At 55.7% G+C, this 21290-nt stretch overlaps 1 protein-coding gene across 1 annotated transcript in view; it reads left to right on the plus strand.

Moving 5' to 3' along the window:
- TMEM44 (transmembrane protein 44) overlaps nucleotides 1-20939 on the plus strand; it is a 31086-nt gene extending 10147 nt beyond the window's left edge. Inside the window, exons 4-11 of the mRNA XM_043991334.1 lie at nucleotides 476-639; nucleotides 1330-1416; nucleotides 5665-5835; nucleotides 6916-7065; nucleotides 9617-9721; nucleotides 12160-12336; nucleotides 16200-16232; nucleotides 18712-20939. Coding sequence (XP_043847269.1) covers nucleotides 476-639; nucleotides 1330-1416; nucleotides 5665-5835; nucleotides 6916-7065; nucleotides 9617-9721; nucleotides 12160-12336; nucleotides 16200-16232; nucleotides 18712-18816 — 992 coding nt within the window. The 3' untranslated portion in view covers nucleotides 18817-20939. The remainder of the gene's footprint in view (nucleotides 1-475; nucleotides 640-1329; nucleotides 1417-5664; nucleotides 5836-6915; nucleotides 7066-9616; nucleotides 9722-12159; nucleotides 12337-16199; nucleotides 16233-18711) is intronic.
- Nucleotides 20940-21290: the final 351 nt, after the last annotated feature.

Below are 21290 nucleotides of genomic sequence, written 5' to 3' on the forward strand. Positions count from 1 at the left end.
CTCAAGGACATTAGTACCGTTTTACAGATAAGGAAACTGAGGCCAACAGTCCCAGCTCTCCTGGAGCTAATGAGGACGTCAGACTCCGAACCCAACATCCTTCCCACTGGCTGCATTCCCTCCAGTCCAACTCACAAACAGGCATCTTCTCTGAAGGCCTGCGGTTAGGAGTCGGGACTAGCTTTGTTCTGCTTGGCCCGAGGGGACAGAACTAGGAGCAACAGGCTGAGGTTGCAAGCTTCCTAAAGAGGAGAGTGATGTCCTCAGCTCCTTGGGAGGTCATGAGTTACCTGTCCCTAGAAGTCTTCCAGCAGAGGCCGCAGGGTCCCTTGGCAGGAGAGTGTAGAGGGGGTGTTTTGTTCGGGATAAAATGGATGAGGTGGCGTGGAGAATGCAGGGCTCGCACCCTGTGGGCTGGAACTTCTTGGGGACATTCTCCTCTAGAAGTAAAATGGGCTTTGGGGATTTTCTGCAGGCCGCTGCTCCCATCAGAGGACAAGGAGGAAGCTCGGGGCCAGCTTGTTTGTCCTCATTGTGCCGCTGGGGGTGGGCACTGGCTGGCTTGCCTTGGCTCCTCCGGCTCCAGCTCCCATGGAATTCCGTGGAGCTCAGAGAAGACTTCTGGGAAGTGTGCTGCAGGTACCATGAATGATAAAGGCCTGGCAGGGGTTTGGGCCCCAATCTCCTCCACTCTGCTGCCAAAGGGATCTCCCTGACACTCAGCTGCCCCAACACAAGCTCTTCTGTGTGGCTCTGGAAGCCCCGGCTGCTCTTAGCTCTGCTGCCCTCCACACACCCAGTGATGTAGCCGTGCTGGTTGTGCGTCCCCCCCCCCAGCCTCCTGGAAGTCCTCCCCCTCCTGCTTGAGGCCTTTCTCAGTGCCTTCCCCTTGCTTCTAGTTGTATCTTCCAGGCACTAAGTTGTTTGCACGTTGTCCCTCCCAGAACATGAGCTCCTTACATGCTGTCTCCCCGCCCCCAGGCCCCTAGAATGTGTTTCTGCTTTCCCTTCTTTTATTCCTCTCTAGCTCAGAGTATCATTGCTGGCACATAGCCCTTAATAAGTGCTTCCTGACCTACTGCCTGCAGCTTATATTGTTCCCCCCCCCATCCACCCCAAGCTTCTTGGCTTCTGGGGGCCAAAAGCCCCCAAAGTGAGGCTGAGTTGGGCTGGGGAGCACTTCTGAGTCTCCAGTTGTGGGTGTTTTCTGGACCCTGACTGAGGTCCCACTAAGTCCTTGAGGTTGGAGGTGCCACATGTGGGCTTTTCACTGATCTTCTGGTGTGATGTTTGCTGAGGGGTTTTATTCTTTTTGGTTTTGTTTCCCAGGAAAATACGGAAGCCCTTGGCTACATGCTGGGGGGGATCGGACTGATTGTTTCTTGGACTTCCCGGATCCCTTCATTCTCTAAAATAGTAAGTCAGCCCACGTCCAGGCAGCTTCTTGGGGGTGGTTCCCTCTGGGGAGACTAAATCTTTGGCCAGGGAGGCACAGAGTAGCGGCATCATCCCTCTTCAGGGGCCTCCAGCCCTTCCTAGTTCAGCAGAAGTTGCTTCTGTGACCTATGTGTCTGCTCTGCACTGCCCTGGTCTTGAGCTGCTACAGACAAGATGGGGAATAGTCAGACAGCCAATGGTCCAGCCCGGGATGAGCTGGGGGACAAAGGGTCCTGTCTCCTTTACCCCTGAGGAGCTGAAATTACAGAACTCCCATCAGGCAGTGTGGGCTAATGCAAAGCACTCCAGATGTGGGGCCCCAAACTCTAGGCTGGAGCCAGCCCTGTACAAATGACCTTGGGTAAGTCAGGGTTTCTCAGACACTTTACATGCACCAACTCACTCAATTCTCACAGCGAAGTGCTTCTTGGAGGTGTGATTGGCTCCACTTCACAGGTGAGAAAACTGATGCAGGCAATGGTGAAGTGACTTGCTTGGGGTCATACAACTAGTAAGGGCCTGAGGCAGGATTTGAATGCTTGTCCTGGCTCCAGTCTAGTGCCCTGCCCACTGTATCATTGCCTCTTGTGGAGAGGTGCTGTGTGCACAGCTCCTCATAGGAGGCCAGGGACAGCCCTGGCTCCAGGAGGGCCAGATTTCCGCAGCTAGATCAGTGCTTGTTCTGGGCAGAGACCTGGCCCCAGATGTCCCAGCCTCCTTCACCTGGGCTTGGTCTGTCCTTCCAGGCTCCCCACCCAAGCTTCTTGGCCTTCTAGTAATGAGGCCCCTGCACAGGGGCCTGGGAATGAACTGTTAGTGACCGCACAGGCCCCTGGGGCCCCAGGGGCTGGAGAGAGCAAATGCAAGTTTCTTTGTCGAGGGCCACAGCAGACCCTCAGCCTCCTGATGAGCCATTGTCGATGGCTAATGGCGGGCCCAGGAGCTCACTGCTCAGCTGGGACCAGAGCAGAGGGCTCTGCCAAAGGGGCTGACCTGAGCATCTCCTCCCTAGTAGCGTGTGCCCCCCCCCCCGCCCCCTCGCCACTTGTCTGGGAGCTGTCTGGGTCCTCACAAGCCAGGGGAAGAGCCAGGCAGGAATGAGGGGGGTCCTGCCTCAGGATGTTGGGAAATGCTGGTCACAGCTGTGCTGGGCCACCCTGGCCAGGTCCCTTTCCACTCCCCCTACCCCACCTGTCAGTTTTCTCCTCAATAAAATGGGACGATCACATCTGCATTCCCTCCAGGGAAGATGCACAAAGTGCTGACGATCCTCGGGTCACCTGGAGAGGGAGTGACTGCCATCCCCGCCTCCTGCCATCCCCGCCTCCTTCCCTCCTAGGCTCACTGCATTGTCCACAGCTGACCTGGCAGAGAGGGGGAAACAAGACCAGGCCACCACAAGAAGCGAGAAGAGAGGGCTCAGGGTTCAGGACCATGGTCAGTGCCTCTGGAGGGGTTCAGGCAGTCAGGGCACGATCTCAAACTGGAAAAGCCACCCCATTTTGCAGAGGAAGAAACTGAGACCCCAGAGGGGAAGTGATTAGCCCAGGGTCACACTGGCAGGGAGTCTCTGGTTCTAGAACGTCCTGCTGCCTTGGTGGGAGGAGGAGCGCACTTTTTTTTTTTTTTTTTCTGTGGGGCACTGAGGGTTAAGTGACTTGCCCAGAGTCACACAGCTAGTAAGTGTCAAGTGTGTCTGAGGCTCGATTTAAACTCAGGTCCTCCTGAAACCAGGGCCGGTGCTCTATCCACTGCGCCCCCTAACTGCCCCCCCACCCTGGGAGCACACCTTTTTGTACATCCAAACATTTCAGGACTCCCACATGAGAGCATTTGTACCACTAGAATTCATGTGTCCTAGGGGGGAAAGTGGAAGGGCTTGGAGGCCAGGAGACTTGGGTTCCAATCCCACTTCCAGCACTTGGGAGCTGTGCGACTGTGAGTCACTAACCCACTCTGGGCATCTATCTGGTTTCTTTCCTGTAAAATGGAGATAATAGGAACCCATAGAGGCTGCCCTCAGAGGTCTCACATGAGGCCATGGGTGTCAGGTGCCCCTCCAGGGGCTATTCACTGACAGACACACTCAGGGACCCTCTTAGATCCTTACACCCAAGTGTGTCACACACTGGCTCACTGACAGATTTGTGCACCCGTGGGAGCCACCCATCCAGAAGAGATGCCTTCATTTCCAGGGACAGCCCAGCTCCTATAGGAGCTGCAGGAATGCTGCCCCTGGAAGTGTGAGGTAGCCAGGGGCTTTCCTTTGGTCCCAGCTTCCCAGACGCTGTCCCTGCCCGGGCAGATCCTTCTCTCAGAAGGGCCAGTGAAGCTGTGACCCTGCCCTCTGGCTGGTTAGGGGTCAGGGGAGCTCTCATTGGATGCCCATCCCCACTATGTTCCAGCAGCATCCTCCCAACCCTTCCCCTTCCCTCTCCAGCCCCACCCCCAGCCTTGTCTGTCTCTCCCTCCCTCTTCCCCCTCTCTCCTTTCTCTCTGTCTTTGTCTGTCTGTTTCTGTCTCTGTCTCTCTATCTCTGTCTCTGTATGTGTGTGTCTCTGTCTGTTTCTGTCTCTCTCTTTCTCTTGGTCTCTGTCTCTTTTTCTGTTTCTTTCTGTCTCTCTGCCTCTGTGTCTGTCTCTGTATCTATGTTTCTCTCTCTTTCTCTGTCTCTATCTCCATGTATCTCTGCCTCTATCTCTGTGTGTGTCTCTGCTTCTCTCTGTGTCTGTCTCTGTCTGTCTCTATGTTTCTCTCTTTCTCTGTCCCTCTCTATCTCTGTGTGTCTGTGTGTTCATCTCTCTCTCTCTGTCTCTGTCTCTCTGTCTTTTTCTCTGTCTCTCTGTCTCTGTCTGTCTCTCTGTCTGTCTCTGTCTCTGTCTCTCAGCCTAGATGGGAAGGGACAGGATCATGAGCACCAGCCCACCCCCTCCCCCAGCTGGCCACCAGGCATTCCTGGGGATGCTCATGGCTGGGCTGTGCCCTCACGTCCTCCGTGGGAGACACTGGATTGTGAAGCATTTACTGAGTGTGTCCAGTTTCCTCATCTGTAAAGGGAAGGAAGGGCTAGACTAAGACTTTCAAGGCCCTTCCAACTCTCTGGTGAATAATCGTGATCATTTACATAGAACTTTAAGGTTTGCAGAACACACTACAGATAGGACCTCTTTTCTCCTCACAACAGCCCTGTTATTACCCTCATTTACAGATGAAGAAACTGAAGCAAACAGGGTTAAGTGACTTGCTCAGGGTCACTCAGCTAGTAAATGTCTGAGGCCACATTTGAGTTCAGGTCTTCCTGACTCCAGGACCAACCTTCTGTGCATTATGGCGCCACCTAGTGGATGAGGCAATGAGTGGAGAAAAGTGAGTCTGAGTGTAGACCCCGGGTCTGGACTCCCAGAAAAGAAAGGGGACCCTGGGAAAGGTGGGTGGGAAGGACGTTGCAACCCCAAACAGCTGCCCATGGTTTATATCTCTTCCTTGGGGTGCTTGCTGCTTTGCCCGTGGCACGTGTCCCAACTCAGGGACATGTGGAGCAGGTTGGGTAGGTGGGTGAGGGACAGAGGTGTAGTGACAGAGACAGAGAAAGGGGAATGAGAGAGAGGGAGAAAGAGGGAAATGAGAGATGCCCAGACAGACACTGAGACAGAGAGAGGGGAATGACAGCGAGACAGAGAAAGAAAGAGGCAGAGAGACAGAGACAGAGACACAGATGGAGAAGGAGAGGGGGAGAGGAAAGGAGAGAGGAGGAGGGAGGGAGAGAGTAGGGGAAGGAAGGGAGAGACAGAGAGGCTGAAAGACAGATAAAGGAGAGAGAGATAGAGGGGGGAAGAGGGAGGGAGGGAGGGAGAGAGAGAGAGAGAGAGAGAGAGAGAGAGAGAGAGAGAGAGAGAGAGAGAGAGAGAGAAGGGGGGGAAAGACGAGGGAACTGGGGTAATACTGGACAGGCTGAGGATTCAAATGGATTTGTTATTGTTTATTTTTCTTATTCCCCCCGCCCCCAACATGGAGGAGCACCTGGAGGAGCGGAGAGATTGCTGGGCTGTCAGCTGTTTTTGTTTGTTTTGCTTTGTTTTCCCACCGACCTCAGGCTTCTGCAGGGATAAATGCTCTTGCCCTGGAGCACTTTTTGTGGGTAGACCGGGCTGAGCCTTCCTCCTCAAGGGTCTGTCAGGAAGCAGCAGCCCCCAGACCTCCGTGCCTAACCCTCTTCTCTTTCCCCAGTACCAAGGGAAAGCATTCCCATGTCTCCACCTGTGGGCCAGGGGCTTCTCGGCCCTGGCGGGTTTCCTGTACACCTCTGCCATCGTGGCTCATGATCGGCAGCCGGAATACTTGCTACGTGCCGTTCCCTGGTTCCTCATCTCCCTGGGCGCCTCCACACTTGACCTTGCTGTATCCTTTCCCTAGCTGAGACCTCCTGGCCCACTCCTCTGCCTTGCCTCTTGTGCAGGGCCAGGGCTGGCAGGGTACAGATGCCCTCCCTCCTTGGTGATCTGAGGGACCTGTGGAAACCAAACCAAAAATCCAGACAGCACTGGACAGCTCCCCCCCCACCATCTCCGCTCTTGGGTGGGGCAGGTTGGACACATCCTTTATTCATCCCCTGACCCCTCCCTGATGCCAAGAGTCGCTGATGCTGCAACCCCCTCCCACCACGATCCCGAGAACTAACGGAAAGGCCATTGTCTGCACACAGTATCGGCTGGTGGTGCTGCCCAGTGACGCACAGGATACCATCTCCCAGGTGAGGTGCGCGTCATGACCCAGTGAGTCATCCTTTTTCCATGACAGAGGCACTTGGATGTCTCTCCCTGTCCCCCTCTGCTCATCTTACTCCATCCCTTTCCCCCCTCCTTATCTGAGTAGCCTCTTACCTCCATTGGCCTGTTCTCTCTTCCTCCCTCCCATCCGTCCTTCCTCTCTGCTTTCCCTCACTCTCTCCCCTTCTCTCCCCTCTTTTTTTCTGCCTCTTCTTTTCCTCTCTTTGTATCTCTCTGTTTTTCTCTCTTCTCCATCTGTCTTTTCCGGTTCGTCTTCCTCTTCTTCTTTCACTCTGTCTCCTCTCCTCTCCTCTTCTCTCTTTCCCCCTCTCTCTCCCCCTGTCTCTTTCTTCTTTTTATCGCCCTCTGTCTCCTCCTCTCCCCTCCCTCCCTCTCTCTGTCTCCTGTGTCTCTCTCCCCCTCCCCTCCTCCCTCTCCCCTTGTCTCTTTTTTCTCTTCTCCCTCTCTCCTCCCCCTGCCCCACTCCCCTCCCTTCTCCTTTCACATTTACCATAGGAGTCGGGGACAAGAACTTCATCTTCCCTGTCCCTGCTGGGCCCTTGCTTTAGTCTCTGACCTTTGGCAAACCTCCCAGAAGGAAGGTCTGAAGTTGAATAACTGAATGATGTGTCCGAGGTAGATTCTTTGCTTCTGAGTTTTGTAGGAGTCTTTCTTTTGGGGAGCCATACGACCTTAACTTCTGAAATCTCAGCTGATTTTCCTCTCCTGTGTGATGCAAAGCAAAATGAGGCGAGTGCTGGGCTTGTCCGTTGAGGCCACGGAGCCCCCTGACATGCAGGCCCTCCTGACATTCACCGAAAGGGAAGAAGACGACAGGCAGGAAGACATGGAGGAGGACAAGGTGTCTCTTTCCTCACCTGGGGCACAGGCGGTGGCAGGGGCAGGGGTCTATGCTGGCACCAGGGCTGGTCTCAGGCCTCCGACCCTGGCTGTGTGATCAGGGCCTGTCACCGCCCTCTCTGAGCCTCAGGCTCCTTTGGAAATCGATCTCGGCCCTTTTGAGCCGCTGACAGGGCTGTTGGGGGGAGGACACAGAGGGGAGAGCCTGAGAACAGGTCTGTATAGTCACCACCATCTGTCACACTTGCCCCGAGCGAGCACTGAGGTTTGCAAAGCACTTCCCAGGCCTCATCTCATTCAGCTGGCACCTCCCTGCTGAGAGGTCTGATTAGGTCCACTTTAGAGATAAGGAAATCCATGTGGCTACTGGGCAGGCTTCACCCTCTTCTCTGATGTCCACTGTGATTCATGGGGTGCCTGCAGGGCTGCCAACGTCCATGGCTCCCAAGTGAGTCTCCATCAGGCCCTTCCCTTCAGTAAACAAGGACTCATTAGGCATTTACTGTATGCCAGGCACTGTGCTAAGAAAGGCCAAGGCATTGTCCTTCCCCCCAGGACGGTGCATGCCGATGAGGGAGACAGCACGTGAGTGGCTGTGTACATGCAGGCTGTGGAAATGGGAGGCAAACTGAAAAGAGAAGTCACCAGGACAGTGGTGAGAGACCAGAACAGGCTCCTGTGGAAGGGAATTTGACCCAGAAGACCGAGGGATGGGTGGGAGGGGGCAGAGCACTCTGGACTGTCCCATGGGAGCCACAGCAGGAGTAAAGTACGAGAAGACAGGAATTCGGGCCTTCTATGTGTGGCACCGTGCTCAGAACCTTGCCATTGTTATCTCGCTTGAGCCTCATGACAACCCTGGGAGGAAAGTGCCGTTATCACCCCCATTTTACAGATGAGGAAAGGGAGGCAAACAGGGTGAAATGACTTGCCCAGGCTTGCACCACTAGTATCTCAAGCTGGATTTGAACTCAGGTCTTCCTGACTCCAGGCCTGGTGCTCCATCCACTGCACCAGCCAGCTGCCTCTAAGGAGGAAGAGCTTTACAAGCCAAAGTGAGGGTTTTTTATTTGATCTTGGAGGTGCCAGGGAACCCCTGGAACGGGGTAGGGGGGGGGTAGGTGACATGGTCGGACTTTGGCTGCTGAACGGATGCCAGGTTGGGGTGGGGAGAGCCTTGAGGCAGGTAGACCCGCTGGTCCAGGAGACCACTGTGGTCATCCACAAGTGAGACAGAGCCCCGAACCAGGCTGGGCACTAGGCAGAAGAGGACAAGGACTGGGGATGTGGGGCAGGTGGCGACAGACTGGATTGTAGACGGAGTGAGAGAGAAGGCAGAGGTGACGCCTGGCTTGTGGGCTGGGGTGGCTGTGAAGGTGGAGGCACCATGGATGGGCACAAGCTCTTGGGAAAAGATCCCGAGGTCTGTTTGGGACACGTGGGGTTGGCTGCGCCCCTGGGAATATCCCAAAGTCAGCCGTGACATGGGAAGTGAGGACATTGGGGGCTGGCAGGTGTTTGGGAAGTCCTGAGGGTGAGGGCGGTGAGGCAGGTCCAGGGTGGCTGATGGATAATGCCCCCAGGATTTGGATTGGGTGAGCCCCTGAGAAGTGGGTGATGAGAACCTCAGAGGGGAGAGATCACTGGTCCAGAAGTGACCATGGGGAGGAGGAATGGTCTGACTCTCTGCCTCTCCCTCTCTCTCTCTCTCTCTCTCTCCCTCTCCCCCCGCCTCTCTCTCTCTCTCTCTCTCTCTCTCTCACACACACACACACACACACACACACACACACACACACACACACACACACACACACACACAAAACCAGGGAGTCAGGGGCAGGGGAGGGAGCAACACCGGCACTGGAAAGGGAGGCACAGGCTGCTGTTTCCCGGGAGAGCCAGAAGGTGGAAGAGATGAGAAAGGCAAGGGCTTAGATGAAAGCAGCCTAGTTAGTGATGGATCAGGCATTCCAGAGAGCAAAGTGGAGGGGGGGGACAGCTGTGGGGAGGGGGGAGCAGGGTTGGGGGGATGGGAATGAGGAAGCTAAAGATAGGAAAGCAAGAGGGAGGGTGGAATAAGTGGTTGAGCTTTTTCTTTTGTAATGCCCCAACTTTGCATTGTGTAGGAAGAAATTAGGGCAGCTAGGGAGCACCACAGTGCACAGAGCACCACAGTGCACAGAGCACCCGCCGGATTCAGGGAGACTCATCTTCCTGAGTTCAGATGTGACCCCAGACACTTTCTAGCTGTGTGACCCTGGGCAAGTCACTTCACCCTGTTTACCTTCATTTCCTCATCTGTAAAAAAAGTTGGAGAAGGAAATGGCCAACCCCTCCAGTGCCTCTGCCAAGAAAACTCCAAATGGGGTCACAGAGAGTCGGACAGAACTGGAAATAAATGACTGAATAACAGCAAAGGAAGAAATTAGGACTAGTTAAGGGAAAATGTGACTGGAAAACCTAAACGTTTGTTGAAACTCGAAATTAAGTGGACTTTCCAGACCACCTTATTCTGTGTTCTCCCCTTGCCTCTTCTTTTCCATTCCAAGAACTCCAACTGGGTCCCACTCCACATGCTCCCCCACACCAAGTATCTGCAGAAGATGGCGGCCATTGGCCGGTACATGGAGCTGACCATTGAACACGTACAGGAGGTAAGGGAGCAGAGAGACAGCTGCTGCTGCCAGCATGTGGACTGGGGTGGACATAGGTGGGGGAGGGGGGCAGAGCTGGTCCCAGGGATCAATGTGAGGAGTGACTTGTAGAAAGAGTTACTGCTAGGGCAGGCTGAAGACAGAGGCCATGGGAGTCGAGGAGGCTGAGAAACAGGGAGAGTGGAACATCAAAAGCACAGAAGTCCGTGGCTGGAATGGAAGAGAAGCTGGAGCTAGGGATGGAGCTTGTTTTGGAGGAGAAAGAGTGACTCTGCAGCTCCTAAGAGGGATGGATGACAAGGTCTGCATGTGACGGAGGGAAGTGGGAAGGAGAGTCTGCACATGGCTGGGGCGGGTCTGGGAGGAACAAGGACTGCTCAGGTCACTGGGTGAAGGTGCAGAGAGGGAGCAGAGAAGAGGACAGGGTCTGGACCAGGACTGACTTGGCAATGGGTGGCTGGGTCTGCCAGAGCCTCCTAGCCACGTGCCATCGGGGGCTGGGCATGAGGAAGTGCCCCTGCCACATGGCAGCTGGGGCAGAGCCCGGCCTGTCCTCCCCTAGTTCTGGCTCTGACCTTGTTTCCCCTTTGGAGTGTTGGTCCTGGCAGGGCTCAGTCCCAGGGGCCCTGAGACGTCCCTGGCATGGAGTGGGGCCGAGGTCACAGTGGTCATGTGCTCAGACGTCCCAAAGGGTGCTCTGAGCTGAAGTTCCTTCCCAAACATTCTTTCAAGAAGGTGGATCTGAGGGCAGGACAGTGGAACACCCAGCACAGGGAAGTGAAATCCTCTGAGGTCCCAAGAAATAATTAGGAAAAGAACTCTCCCCTCTCTGAGGCCCAGATCCTGACCCCAGTGGCCGAGGGCTGAGATGTGGGGCAGGCCATTGTGGGAACGCTGGTCTCAGTGGCCACTGAGCAGCTGGCGGCACACTGGCCCTGAGTCACAAAGTCCTGCCTCAGACACTAGCTGTATGACCTTGGGCAAGTCACTTAATGCCTGTCTACCTCAGTTTCCTCATCTGTAAAATGAGAATGCTAATAGCACTGACCTCCCAGACTTGTCATGAGAATCAGTTGAGATCCCATTTGTAAAGCACTTCCCACAGGGCTCAGCACATAGTAGGTACTTTATAATAGAGGCTTATTTCCTTCCTCATCGGAAGGTGAGCTCCTGGAGGACAGGGACAGGCTCTTGGTTCTCCTTTGTCGCCTCAGCGCTCAGCACAGAGCCTGGCACATAGTAGGTGCTTGGTCAATGCTTGTCAACAGTGACAGAACCTCTCCAGGCCTCTGTTTCTTCAGCTGAGAGACGAGGGTTGAGGCAGGGGCCTCTGGGGCCCCTCCCATCTCTAAGGCAGTGGTCTGGGGTAGGTCACATGGCATGTCCCCCTCCTGGGGGCAGATCCTCTCAGGAGGTGAATTAGGACTAATAGCACTGATCCCAGCCAGGGGCAGGCCCGCCAAATCCCCTATTGGGAGGCCAGCCCCAACCTGTGCAGGGGGGCCCGGGGGTGGAGATGCCCCCAACGGGAGTCAGCTGTGGGACCAGAAGGGCCCCCGGAGGCCATCTGCTCCAACCCCTCAGCTGACAGATGGGGAAACCGAGGCATGCAGAGCTTAGGTGACCTGGCCGTGGTCCCACAGCGTCCTGGGGAGGATTTCTAGAGCATCCTGGCAGAGACAGAGATGGAAACTGAGGAAGGCCAGAGCTGGGGAGCCTCTGTTCAGAGGCCCAGCTTTTGCACGTGGGAGGCAGGATTTACGGATGGCCGCCAGAGGCAGACCCCTCACTCGGGAGGAGGACACCGAGGCCCCAGGGGCCTCCTGACAAACAGCCGCCCTGTCCCATGGGCGATCCCCCATCCCTGGGTGACCTTGGAGGCCGCTTCAAAGGGTCTGGGAGCACCTGGTGACTGGCTGCCAGGACGGTGCTGGTCACTGAGCTGAGCCACAAAGCCGCTGAGTCACCGGCGCCTGGCCTCCCTCCCCCAGCCCAGCTTGGGTTTCTGAGTCAGCATTGTGCCCTGGGGCCAGGCGGGCTGGGCTTGGCTTTCAGGTGCCTCGTGTTCTCTGTGAGAGCTGGCTTGGCATGGGCTCTTTCCTGCTGCCCTCAGCTGCCTCGTCACATGAGCCCAGGACAGGGGCGGGGGAGCAGGGGAGGGGGGAAGGGGGGGAATGGAGAGGAGGAGGGAGGGGAGAGGAAAGGGAGAAGGGGCACAGGACTGGGGGACACAGAACCTGGGTTCAAATGCCCTGCTACTCACCAGCTGTGGCATTCCAAGCTTCAGTTTCCTCTGTAACTCGTTCTCTGATTCCCCTATGCCCCCACCCCATGATTAATGTTCTCTTGTGCACCTCCATGAGACACTGAGGGAAAAGCTGCCTTGGCCCACCTTCCCACAGGCCTCTCAATGCTTTGCGTGTCCATACCTTGTCCAGGTGGGCTGCAGCAGCACAAGGTTACCGGGGGACGGCCAGACAAGTGGCAGGAATCCCTTTCTCCAAGCCCCTGCATCCCTGCTGGAGCCGCCCACCTACCCCCCCCTCCAGGTCATCCACGCCAAGGTGTCCTCGACTAGTTCCTCGGAAGTGTCTTCTATCAACTCTGAGCTGGAGGTAGGCGGCGCCCAAGCCGGGGGTGGGGGGTGGCAGAGGGGGTTCTTTGGCTCTTGTTTTCGTTCATTGGCCTCAGGGCCCCCTCCCCAGAGTTTCCCCTCCCATCTGGCTTTGTGCTGAATTGCCCAGAGAACCCGCTCAGCTCTGGGCAACCATTCGGACTACAGCTGGGCCCTGTGGCCTGATCCCAGGCTCTCTCAGACCTTCTCAGGCTGGGGGACGCCCCCCCCCCCCAATCCAGGGGAGGCCTGGGAGTCCTGCAGAGGAGATCGGCTCCATCTCAGGGTCCAGGCCCCAGTGGGAACAGGAGCCAAACGAGGAAGCTGCAGCTGAGTCGGGGGGGGGGGGTGGAAGGAGGGAGGGGGTCAGCCAGGGAAGGGGAGGGCTGTGGAGAGGGGAACCCTTGGGACGATTACTGCAGTCGGCTCATGGAATGTGGGCACAGGTCTGGGGGAGGGGAAGAGACGGGGGACAGGCCCTCTGTCCTGGGGGAGGACCAGAGAGCACCACGGGAAAGGGCCTGAGGGTCCCGGTGGAGGGGGCTGAGCCCAGGCCCTTGCTGGGTCACCACCACTGCAGGGGCTCCAGCCCCAGAGGCTGAGCGTGTCCTGATCCAATAGATGCGCCGCCCGCTGTCCTCTGCTCCAGAGGGAGCTTCGCCCTTGCTTCCAGCCATTGCTGACCAGTCAGCCCTGCCAGCCCAGTGCTGGCAGGACCAGAGCCTGGGCCACAGACCCTGCTGGGCCGGTCAGCTTCGCCCAAGCCCATGGGTGTGGGTGCCCGGGGGCAGGCTCGGCCAAACTCCAGGCTTGGCTGGGGAAATCAGAAGCCTCCTGCCTCTGGGGCCCCTGACAAGGCGGACTTTCTGCTGACCAGGGCAAAGGCTGCCCTGTGCTTTCTCACCCTGGCCTGGGGATGGATGGAAGCCAGCGCCCAGTGACTGCGTGAGGGGGGCAGGAAGGAGCCCCTCTCTCCCTCTGGGGCCTGAGAACGTATTTGCGGGCAGGGTTTCCGGGAGGAGTCTTTGGCGGGGTTGGCACCCCTCTGTGCAGCTGGGGCAGTCTCCGGCGGGGTGTGGGGGCCAGACCTGCCCCCAGTCTCTGGTGATATCATGCATGGGGTCTTTAGGTCTCCAAGTGCCCATAGAGCCCGTGTCTGGGCTGTGCGCACGATCAAAGGAGACCAATGGCTTTGCCCCAGAGTCCAGCATCCTTGGCTCATGGGGACCTTTGAGGTCACCTAGCCTGATGCTTTGTAGACGGGGAAGCTGAGGCCCCGAGAGGCTGGTCCAAGCTTCCACAGGCAGCTCTCTTGCTGTTCAGGCCCAGCCTAGGTTGGTACCGCTGGCCCCAGAGGCTTCCTCAGGTTTGAGCAGGTGAGGCCCATGCCCTTGACTGTGCCCTCCCAGGGCCCACGCCTTTGACTGTGCCTTCCAAGCGCCCAAGCAGCTAGAACTGTCGGCCTGGAACAGGATGGAGCTGGCACTGGGTACCAAGGGGTCAGCACCAACTTTGGTCCCTTCCCTGCAGGAATTTACAGCTTCCTGGAGACCATGAGACCTAGGAAGTGATGCTCGAGTTTGGGAGACAGTAAAGTGCTTCCCCAGGGAGGAGGCAGAGCCGGCAGGGCCCTCCGTGGGGGGTCACTACTTTGGTACTAATCCTGGCATGGGGAGGTGCTGGGCACAGCCAGAGGAGCTGTGGGCCCCCTTGCTGGGGGCATCCATCCAAGTGGTCCTCAGGGCAGTCTCTGGCTGGGGACAAGGAACCAGGTGGGCTGGCTCCTGCCCCCCACCTCCCTTCCCAGAGGTCTCTGGCACTAAGAAGAAAGGACCCCGCCCCACGCCTGGTGCTCTTCCTGGTACTGCAGGGCCTGCCTTATGGTTATCCCTCCTCGGGTGGCTCAGTGGCCTCTGAATGAAGCCCTCCTGCTGCAGGGTGGGCAGGAGACGAACCCTGGCCTTTAGGTTAAGGTTGGCCCCACCTGGAGTGAGGTAGTCATTTAGTCCTCCAGGCTCAAGTGAGAATGACCTTAAGTCATCATTCTTACCTGGGGGCAGCAGCCTGGCAGCGGCTGAGCTGGGAGCCACAAGTGCTGAGTTCCAATCTTACCCCTGACATTAGGACCCGAACATGCCCGAGACGTTGGGAACCTCAGAAGCCCCCTCCCTCCCCGAGTCCGCCTGAGGGGGAGGCAGGCAGTCTTGCCAATTGCTGGACCCCCACTCATTCCCTGTAGAAATCATGGTGCTTCTCATGAGAGAAACAGTTGAGGAAATGGGGGTGTGTCATTCACCTGTGGGCTTTACCGAAGATTGACTGCAATGGGTGAGGGATCGGGCGGTCTGAGAGGAGGCCTCTGTGAATGAAGTCTGGGGGAAGCTGCCTTCCATGGAGGTGGGTGTGGTTCTCGGCTACAGAATGAGGGCCACTGTCCTTACGATACTTAGGCTTCTTTCCACATGGAGATGGGGGGGGGCACATAGTGATAAACTATAGGGGGGGCAGCTAGGTGGTGCAGTGGATAGAGCACCAGCCCTGAAGTCAGGAGTACCAGAGTTCAAATCCGGCCTCAGACACTTAACACTTACTAGCTGTGTGACCCTGGGCAAGTCACTTAACCCCAATTGCTTCACTAAAAAAAAAAAGAAAAAGATAAACTATAGGAAAGTCAATCAACAAACATTTATTAAGTGCCTGCTGTGTACCAGTCACTGAGACAGAGGCTGCAGATTCCAGGACAAAGGAAGCAATCCCTCCTCAAAAAAGGGCCGAAGTTCTAAAGGTGACACATTATCCGGTGGGGATTTTGCCACTGAGCAGCTGGGCGACTTTAGAGAAACGACTGAAGCTCTCTGGGCTATCTACAGAATGAAGGGATGGGCCAGGCGTCCTCCTGGGCTGCTAAGCCCAGCTGGGCTCTGGGAAGCACCAGTAGTATGACCCTTGTCCACTAGTGGGCAGCCTCCCCCCACCAGGGGTTTCAGCTTCCCTGAGGGCTCACAAAGGCACAGCTTCCTCAGTCTTTCCCCTGAGCTTGGAAGCCCCTTTCTGGTGGGATGCAGGCCCCCAGACCCTCGTCGGGCGGGTGGTCGCTTCCAAGCTGCAGGTCGGGCTCTCCTGGCTCCACCTGCTTGGGGAAGTTCATGTGTTTTTGCCAATTCCTACCTCGTGGAGCTGGCTGTGAGGTGCCTGAGCCCACAGTGCCATCCCTGCTGCCTGGAGCCAGGCGTCCTGGCTGGGGACCCCAAGGACCTCCGTTTGGGTCCGTGTGACTCTGGGCAAGTCATTCCCCTCCAGCTCGGCGCTGTGCTTAGTGGAAGGGAAGGCCCTGGAGGACAGAATCTGGTTTTCATTTGTATCTCCAGCATACAGTAGGCACTTAAATGCTCATCTGTTGCCAAATCTGGGAGCCCCCCGCCATGGGCCCATTTCTCAGATGCCTCCTCTGGGTGCAGGCTGGAGAGCCCTAAGGTGGTTGTCTCGAGGTCCTCCGTGCCCTGCTCAGACATTTGGAGGCTTGGCCTGAAACCTCCTTTGGATGCTGGGGAGCTCCGCCTTCCTAGGCGGGTTCTTTGGTCTTTTCTTTTTGGCCCTCGGTTTCTGATTCTAGAGGCTCCGTCCCACAGTGAATAAATAGCCAAGGAGCTCATTATTATTATTAAAGATGTTTGTGGCTCCTGCTCGGACCCCAGGCTGCCGGTCACAGTGAATGGTCTTCTCACTCCCTTGCACCCACTTCCCTTGGCTAATCGGTGTGCACCGACCTTGGGCCTCTGAGCTCATGCCCTGCCCTCTCTCCTTCTCTGCTCTGTGATGGCAGAACTGGTCTAACTCTCTTCTCCATCTCTCTTCTTTCTGCAGCAGAAGTATTGGGAGGCCCTGAACTCGGAGCAGGTATGGAGACCCGCCCTGTCCCTCTCTTCCTGGTGGCTGACTCCCAGATTTGGGGCCTGTGTTTTCTCAGACCCGGGGGGGGGAATGGGGAAGGCCACATCCAGTTCTCTGAGTGGAAAGCAAACAAACAGGAAGTCAGTGGGGTCTGGGAGGTGTCCGCTCTCCCTCAGACCCTGTCATGAGAAGGCCCCTTGCATTAACCCTTGGAGCAGGCCAGAGGAAGGGTCTCCAAGCTACGAGAAAGCAGCCCACCCATTGTGCAGAAGGCCTATGGGTTGCCACCCCTTTAACCTTGCGTTGACCTTAGGGCCCTCTGAAAACCCTCCTTAGTGGTTTGGTCCTGACCTTGACTTAATTGGTGTGGACGACATCCTAGTGAGGAAATTCCCTCCTCGATGTGTGTCAACTACTTGTCCAACCTAAGTCTTACACTCCTGTCCCCCGATTGCTAAGTGAGGTCACTTGTCCAGGGTCATACCTAGAAGTGTCTAAGGTAAGATTGGAACCCAGGTCTTGCTGACATAGAGGGTCCAATGGCCCATCTACTGAGTAGCACAGCCACTTTTCAAATGCTTGGACATTCCTTGTTTCTACCTAAGTCTCTTCCTCTGGGCTGGTGCTTCAGGCCCTTTGCCATCTTGTTTGGGGGGGGAGCAGGGCAGGGTCTCTGACTGGCACTCAGCATAGCTAACACTTGGACAGGACTCCAGGCACTGTGTGATAATTAATAACTGCCTGGGGCAAAGTACCTTAAAGTGAGCCAAGTGGCTTATGGGCTTCATCTCCCCAAGCCGCCCAGCACTCATTCCAATTTAGTCTTAAAATTCTCAGCTCTTGGCGGCCTGACATGAAGGAGAGCTGAGAGCCTGTGTTCGGATCCTGCCTCAGACACTCACTAGCTCTGTGACCCTGTGTGACCTGGAATCTTTCCCAGCCTCCATTTCCTCCTCTATGAAATGGAGATGTGCATGCAGTGCCTGGGGCTACCCTAGTCTGGGAAGATCAAAAGAGTATCCTTGGGAGAGAGTCACACCCAGGCCCAAGAAAGTGTGGAGCTGGGAGGGCTGAGAAGGCTCCCTGGAGGCAGAGGACCTGCCCTGGGGCAGAGAGGAAAAGACTCGGTTACCTACTCCACAAACATTCCACAAGGGCACATGGGGTGCCAAGCCCTGTGCCAAGATGGGGACACCAAGAAAGGTTAAAGCCCAGGGCCCTCCTTGAGGGCACCTAAGAGAGAGGGAGCTAGAGGCAGCTAGGTGGCACAGTGGATAAAGCACTGGCCCTGGATTCAGGAGGACCTGAGTTCAAATCCAGCCTCAGATACTTGACACTTCCTGGGCAAGTCACTTAAGAGGGAGGCAGCTGGACCTCAACGGGCACAGAGTATGTGGAAGGGCCCATGAGTCGAGGGGCAGGAACTGGTGGGCGGGGCTCAGAGGCCCCTAAAAGAAGGCAGAAATTCTAAGAGTGGCAGCAAAAGATGGGAGCCATCAGGCAGATACAGAAGGGAAGGCTCTCCAGGCAGGGGCAGCTGCCCTGTGCAAGTGCATGGAGGTGGGAGAAAATGGACCATGGTCAGGGAAGTGACCAGGAGTCAACTCTGGCTGGAGGTAAATGGTTTGAAGAAAGAAGCACAGGGCACACGATGGTGATATCACCCAGCATTCAGACTCTGAGTGTCACTGTGGAAGGAAAACAGACCTTGGAGCCAGGAAGGCCTGGGTTCTGACTGGCTCTGACACCGACTGTGTGACCTCTTGGTGCTCTGGGTGGAGCTCTAAGACTGTGTATTACAGGGGCAGCTAGGTGGTGCAGTGGATAGAGTACTGGGCCTGGATTCAGGAGGACCTGAATTCAAATCCGGCCTCAGACACTTGACACTTACTAGCTGTGTGACCCTGAGCAAGTCACTTAACCCCAATTGCCTCACAAAAAAAAAAAAAAAAGACTGTATATTACAGAAAAGGCATCATATTGGTAGAGGGGGTTTCCCCATCCAGGAGTCCCCTGTACCAATCGCAGGTCGAATCCCTATCCCCAGCACCCAAGCTCATCCTTTGTCTTTGGGGACAATCAGAATGAAGTTTGTTCTGTGCTGGATCTAGAATCTGGGGACATGGGCCATGCCAAGCTACTACCTGTATTATTTGGGAGAGTCAGGTCCTCTCCTTCAGGCTTTGTTTCCCTCTCCGTAAAATGGGAATGTTGGATGATTTTTCAGATCTCTTCTAGCCCCAGAGCTGAGTCTTGGATGACTCGCTGGCAACTCTGGACAGCTCAGCACTTGACTTTGTTTCCCGCTTTATCAGCTGGAGGAGACAATGACTTTGTGTTCAGATCCTTGGACAGCAACCCTGGAGCTGTGCCCTCTGCCTATGCTTTGGGGTGGTCTGTGGGCAGCACCCCCCATTGGTGGTGCCTGGGGGAAGCATGAGAGGGGGGAGCATATGCCTGACGACTGTGTGTCTTCTGCCCATAGTGGGACACTGAGGACATGAATCTTCTGTGGAACAAAGGCAGCGTGGAGACACCCAGGGCGCCAGCCCAGGAGGGTCCAGCCCACCTCGCAGCTGACGCTCAGTGAAGCCCTGGGGCCAGCCCTACTGCTGGGAGGTGCCCTCTGTGGGGGCTTGCACACACTGGCTAGAAATGACCTTCACCAGACCTCACAATGCCCTGAGACTGCCAGTCTTCTGAGAGCTTTAAGAAGCCAGCAGAGGGCAGGAACAACTGAGGTAAAGACCTCCTGATAGAGAGAGAACTTGCTGAGGTGTCAGCACACAGATGGGAACCAAGCATGGGCCATGTGGTGGCTGACCAAGACTGTCCTCTCTCTACAAAGAAAGTGAGTACAGAGGCTGGCGTCCTGAAGGGGCTGGGCCCCTTCTCAGGGCTCGGGTCTTCTTTTGTTCCTTCATTCAAACTGACTGTAATGAATGACCATGTCATGAGCTAAGAGACAGTCTGAACTGAATACGGTGAGGTGAGGACCTTCAACCCAAGAGGACTGCCAGGCAGAGAAGACTCAAGGAGGTCACAGTCTAATGGAGGCACAGAGATGTTTGTGCCCAGTCTAGGTCATTTCATCGCGATTGTCGCAGAGAGACGTGAGCCTGTCTCCTCACAAGGGCCTGAGGCTGCCCTGAGACTGCCCCGGATGGAGGCAATAGCTGGGAGTTCCAGGAGCTAACCACCCTCCCTCCATCGGCCGGCCCCCAAGCTAAGGAAGGGCAGTGCCCACGGGCGGGAGGGTGTGCTTTTCTGTTTTTTACCTGATGTAATTTGAAGCATGTTTGAAATGCCAGCTAGGGGTGGAAGGGGCCGGGAGTGGTGCCCAAAGGCTTCTTTCAACTAAGCACAAAGGTAGGCCTTCCTGGTTTTCTCTGGAAGGCCACCGAGTCTCACAGCTGTTTGGGGGTGCCAGCATCCACCTGAACTGCAGTCTGCCTCACACTGGGCTGAACCCGAGGGGCTCAAGTGCTCAATGCCAATAAAGGGGGCTTCTTAGTAACTTCTGCTCGTGTGCAGTGACTGCCGTGTGGACAAGGGCGTCCTGGCCCTCGTCTGAGAGAAGGTTCACGTCCTGCCAAGCTGAGGAATGGAGTCTGGTCCTGGAGCTGGCCTCCTCTGGGCCCAGTGTGGCCGGGTGGGGGCCGGGTGACTGTCCAATCGCAGGCCCGTCTACCAGGGAGACTTGTGTCCGCACAGCTGTGCCCTGACAGCTCAACATTCCTGCCCACAGCCCAAGTTGGTGCCTCCAGCGGGTTCGAATCCCTCCCCAAGCACCTATAGCAGCTGTGCTCTCCACTCCCTTGCCTCCTGCTCCCCACTCCCTACATATTTAGGTGGGAAAGAGTGAGTAGGCAAGAGAAGGAGCATTGCAGATCTCATTACATCCTTTTCCCCCAAACCTGCCATTCTCCTGAACTGTCCTCGAAAGCCATCACTGGTGCCCAGTGGCCAGATACCATGGTTTTTCTCAGCCCTCATCCTTCCAGGATCCCCACTACCCTTTGACACGTCTAACCCCTTCCCTCCTCTCTGGGTCACTTCAGATGATTTGTCGCCTGTACAAAAATGTCCCTACATGTGTTGAGGCAGCCAACTTGGTGTAGCAGGGGAAGGGAGCCCCGGGCCCGAGTCCTGCTGATACCTCCTGGTATCTCAGGACACTCCTTAAGAGGGGCCGTCACTCCCGGAGAAGGCAAGATCTGCATTGGTCATACTAATTTTCTAACCTATTTTAGCCATTGAAACTATTAACTATTGAAACCAAAAGGTATCAATGGACTTTAAACTCTCATTTAGAAAAGCCCTTTTATTTATCAAAGTATAAAGATTCATTGCCTTCCAAGGAGTTTGCAAGAACAGCATTGAGGGAGGATGGTGCTCACTGAATTTCCACAAAGACCTACCTATACCTGGTTGGTGCATAGGATTGAGAAATGGGTATCATTCAGCCAGTGGAGTGAGGCTTCCCTCTGGGTCTTCGGGTCTGGTCTCTGTGGGTTGTGGCGGCCGTGGAAGCCAAGGACTTCCAAGACTATTATTGAACCATTCTTCCTCAGCAGGGTTAGACCAAGGTTGTCAGAAACCACTGATGTGTGTCATTCATGTCACTCTCACCCAAACTGCTGTGACTAATCGTTTGAGCTCAGGATATTTTAGCGAGAACAAGAATGTTTTTGTACTGTGAATAAATCAAAATTTTCCACAATATTACTTCATCTCTCTTTCCTCTTTGAAATGTCTGCTTTGTGTAGGTTTGACATTGCACATGACTATTAGGACAGAAGTAGGTGTGTATAATTTATAAATAAGTAAAGATCCTCGTGTTGTGTGGGCACACTGGAAAAAGTTTTCTGGGGCAGCAGTGGGGAGGCGGGGTACAGTCAAAGCCCTCTGGAGACAGCGCTGACTTCTCAGAGACCACATGGCTGTGCAGTAGCCCCTCCTTGGATCAAGGACTAGCCAGATTCTTGACCGTAGCCCTGGGCATTCCCTAAGCCCAAGGGTGACCCCAGAGCCAAACTAGCCCCACCATGCCCACCTCCTTCA

The sequence above is a fragment of the Dromiciops gliroides genome, chromosome 3 (genome assembly GCF_019393635.1).
Source record: "Dromiciops gliroides isolate mDroGli1 chromosome 3, mDroGli1.pri, whole genome shotgun sequence".
NCBI lineage: Eukaryota > Metazoa > Chordata > Mammalia > Microbiotheria > Microbiotheriidae > Dromiciops > Dromiciops gliroides.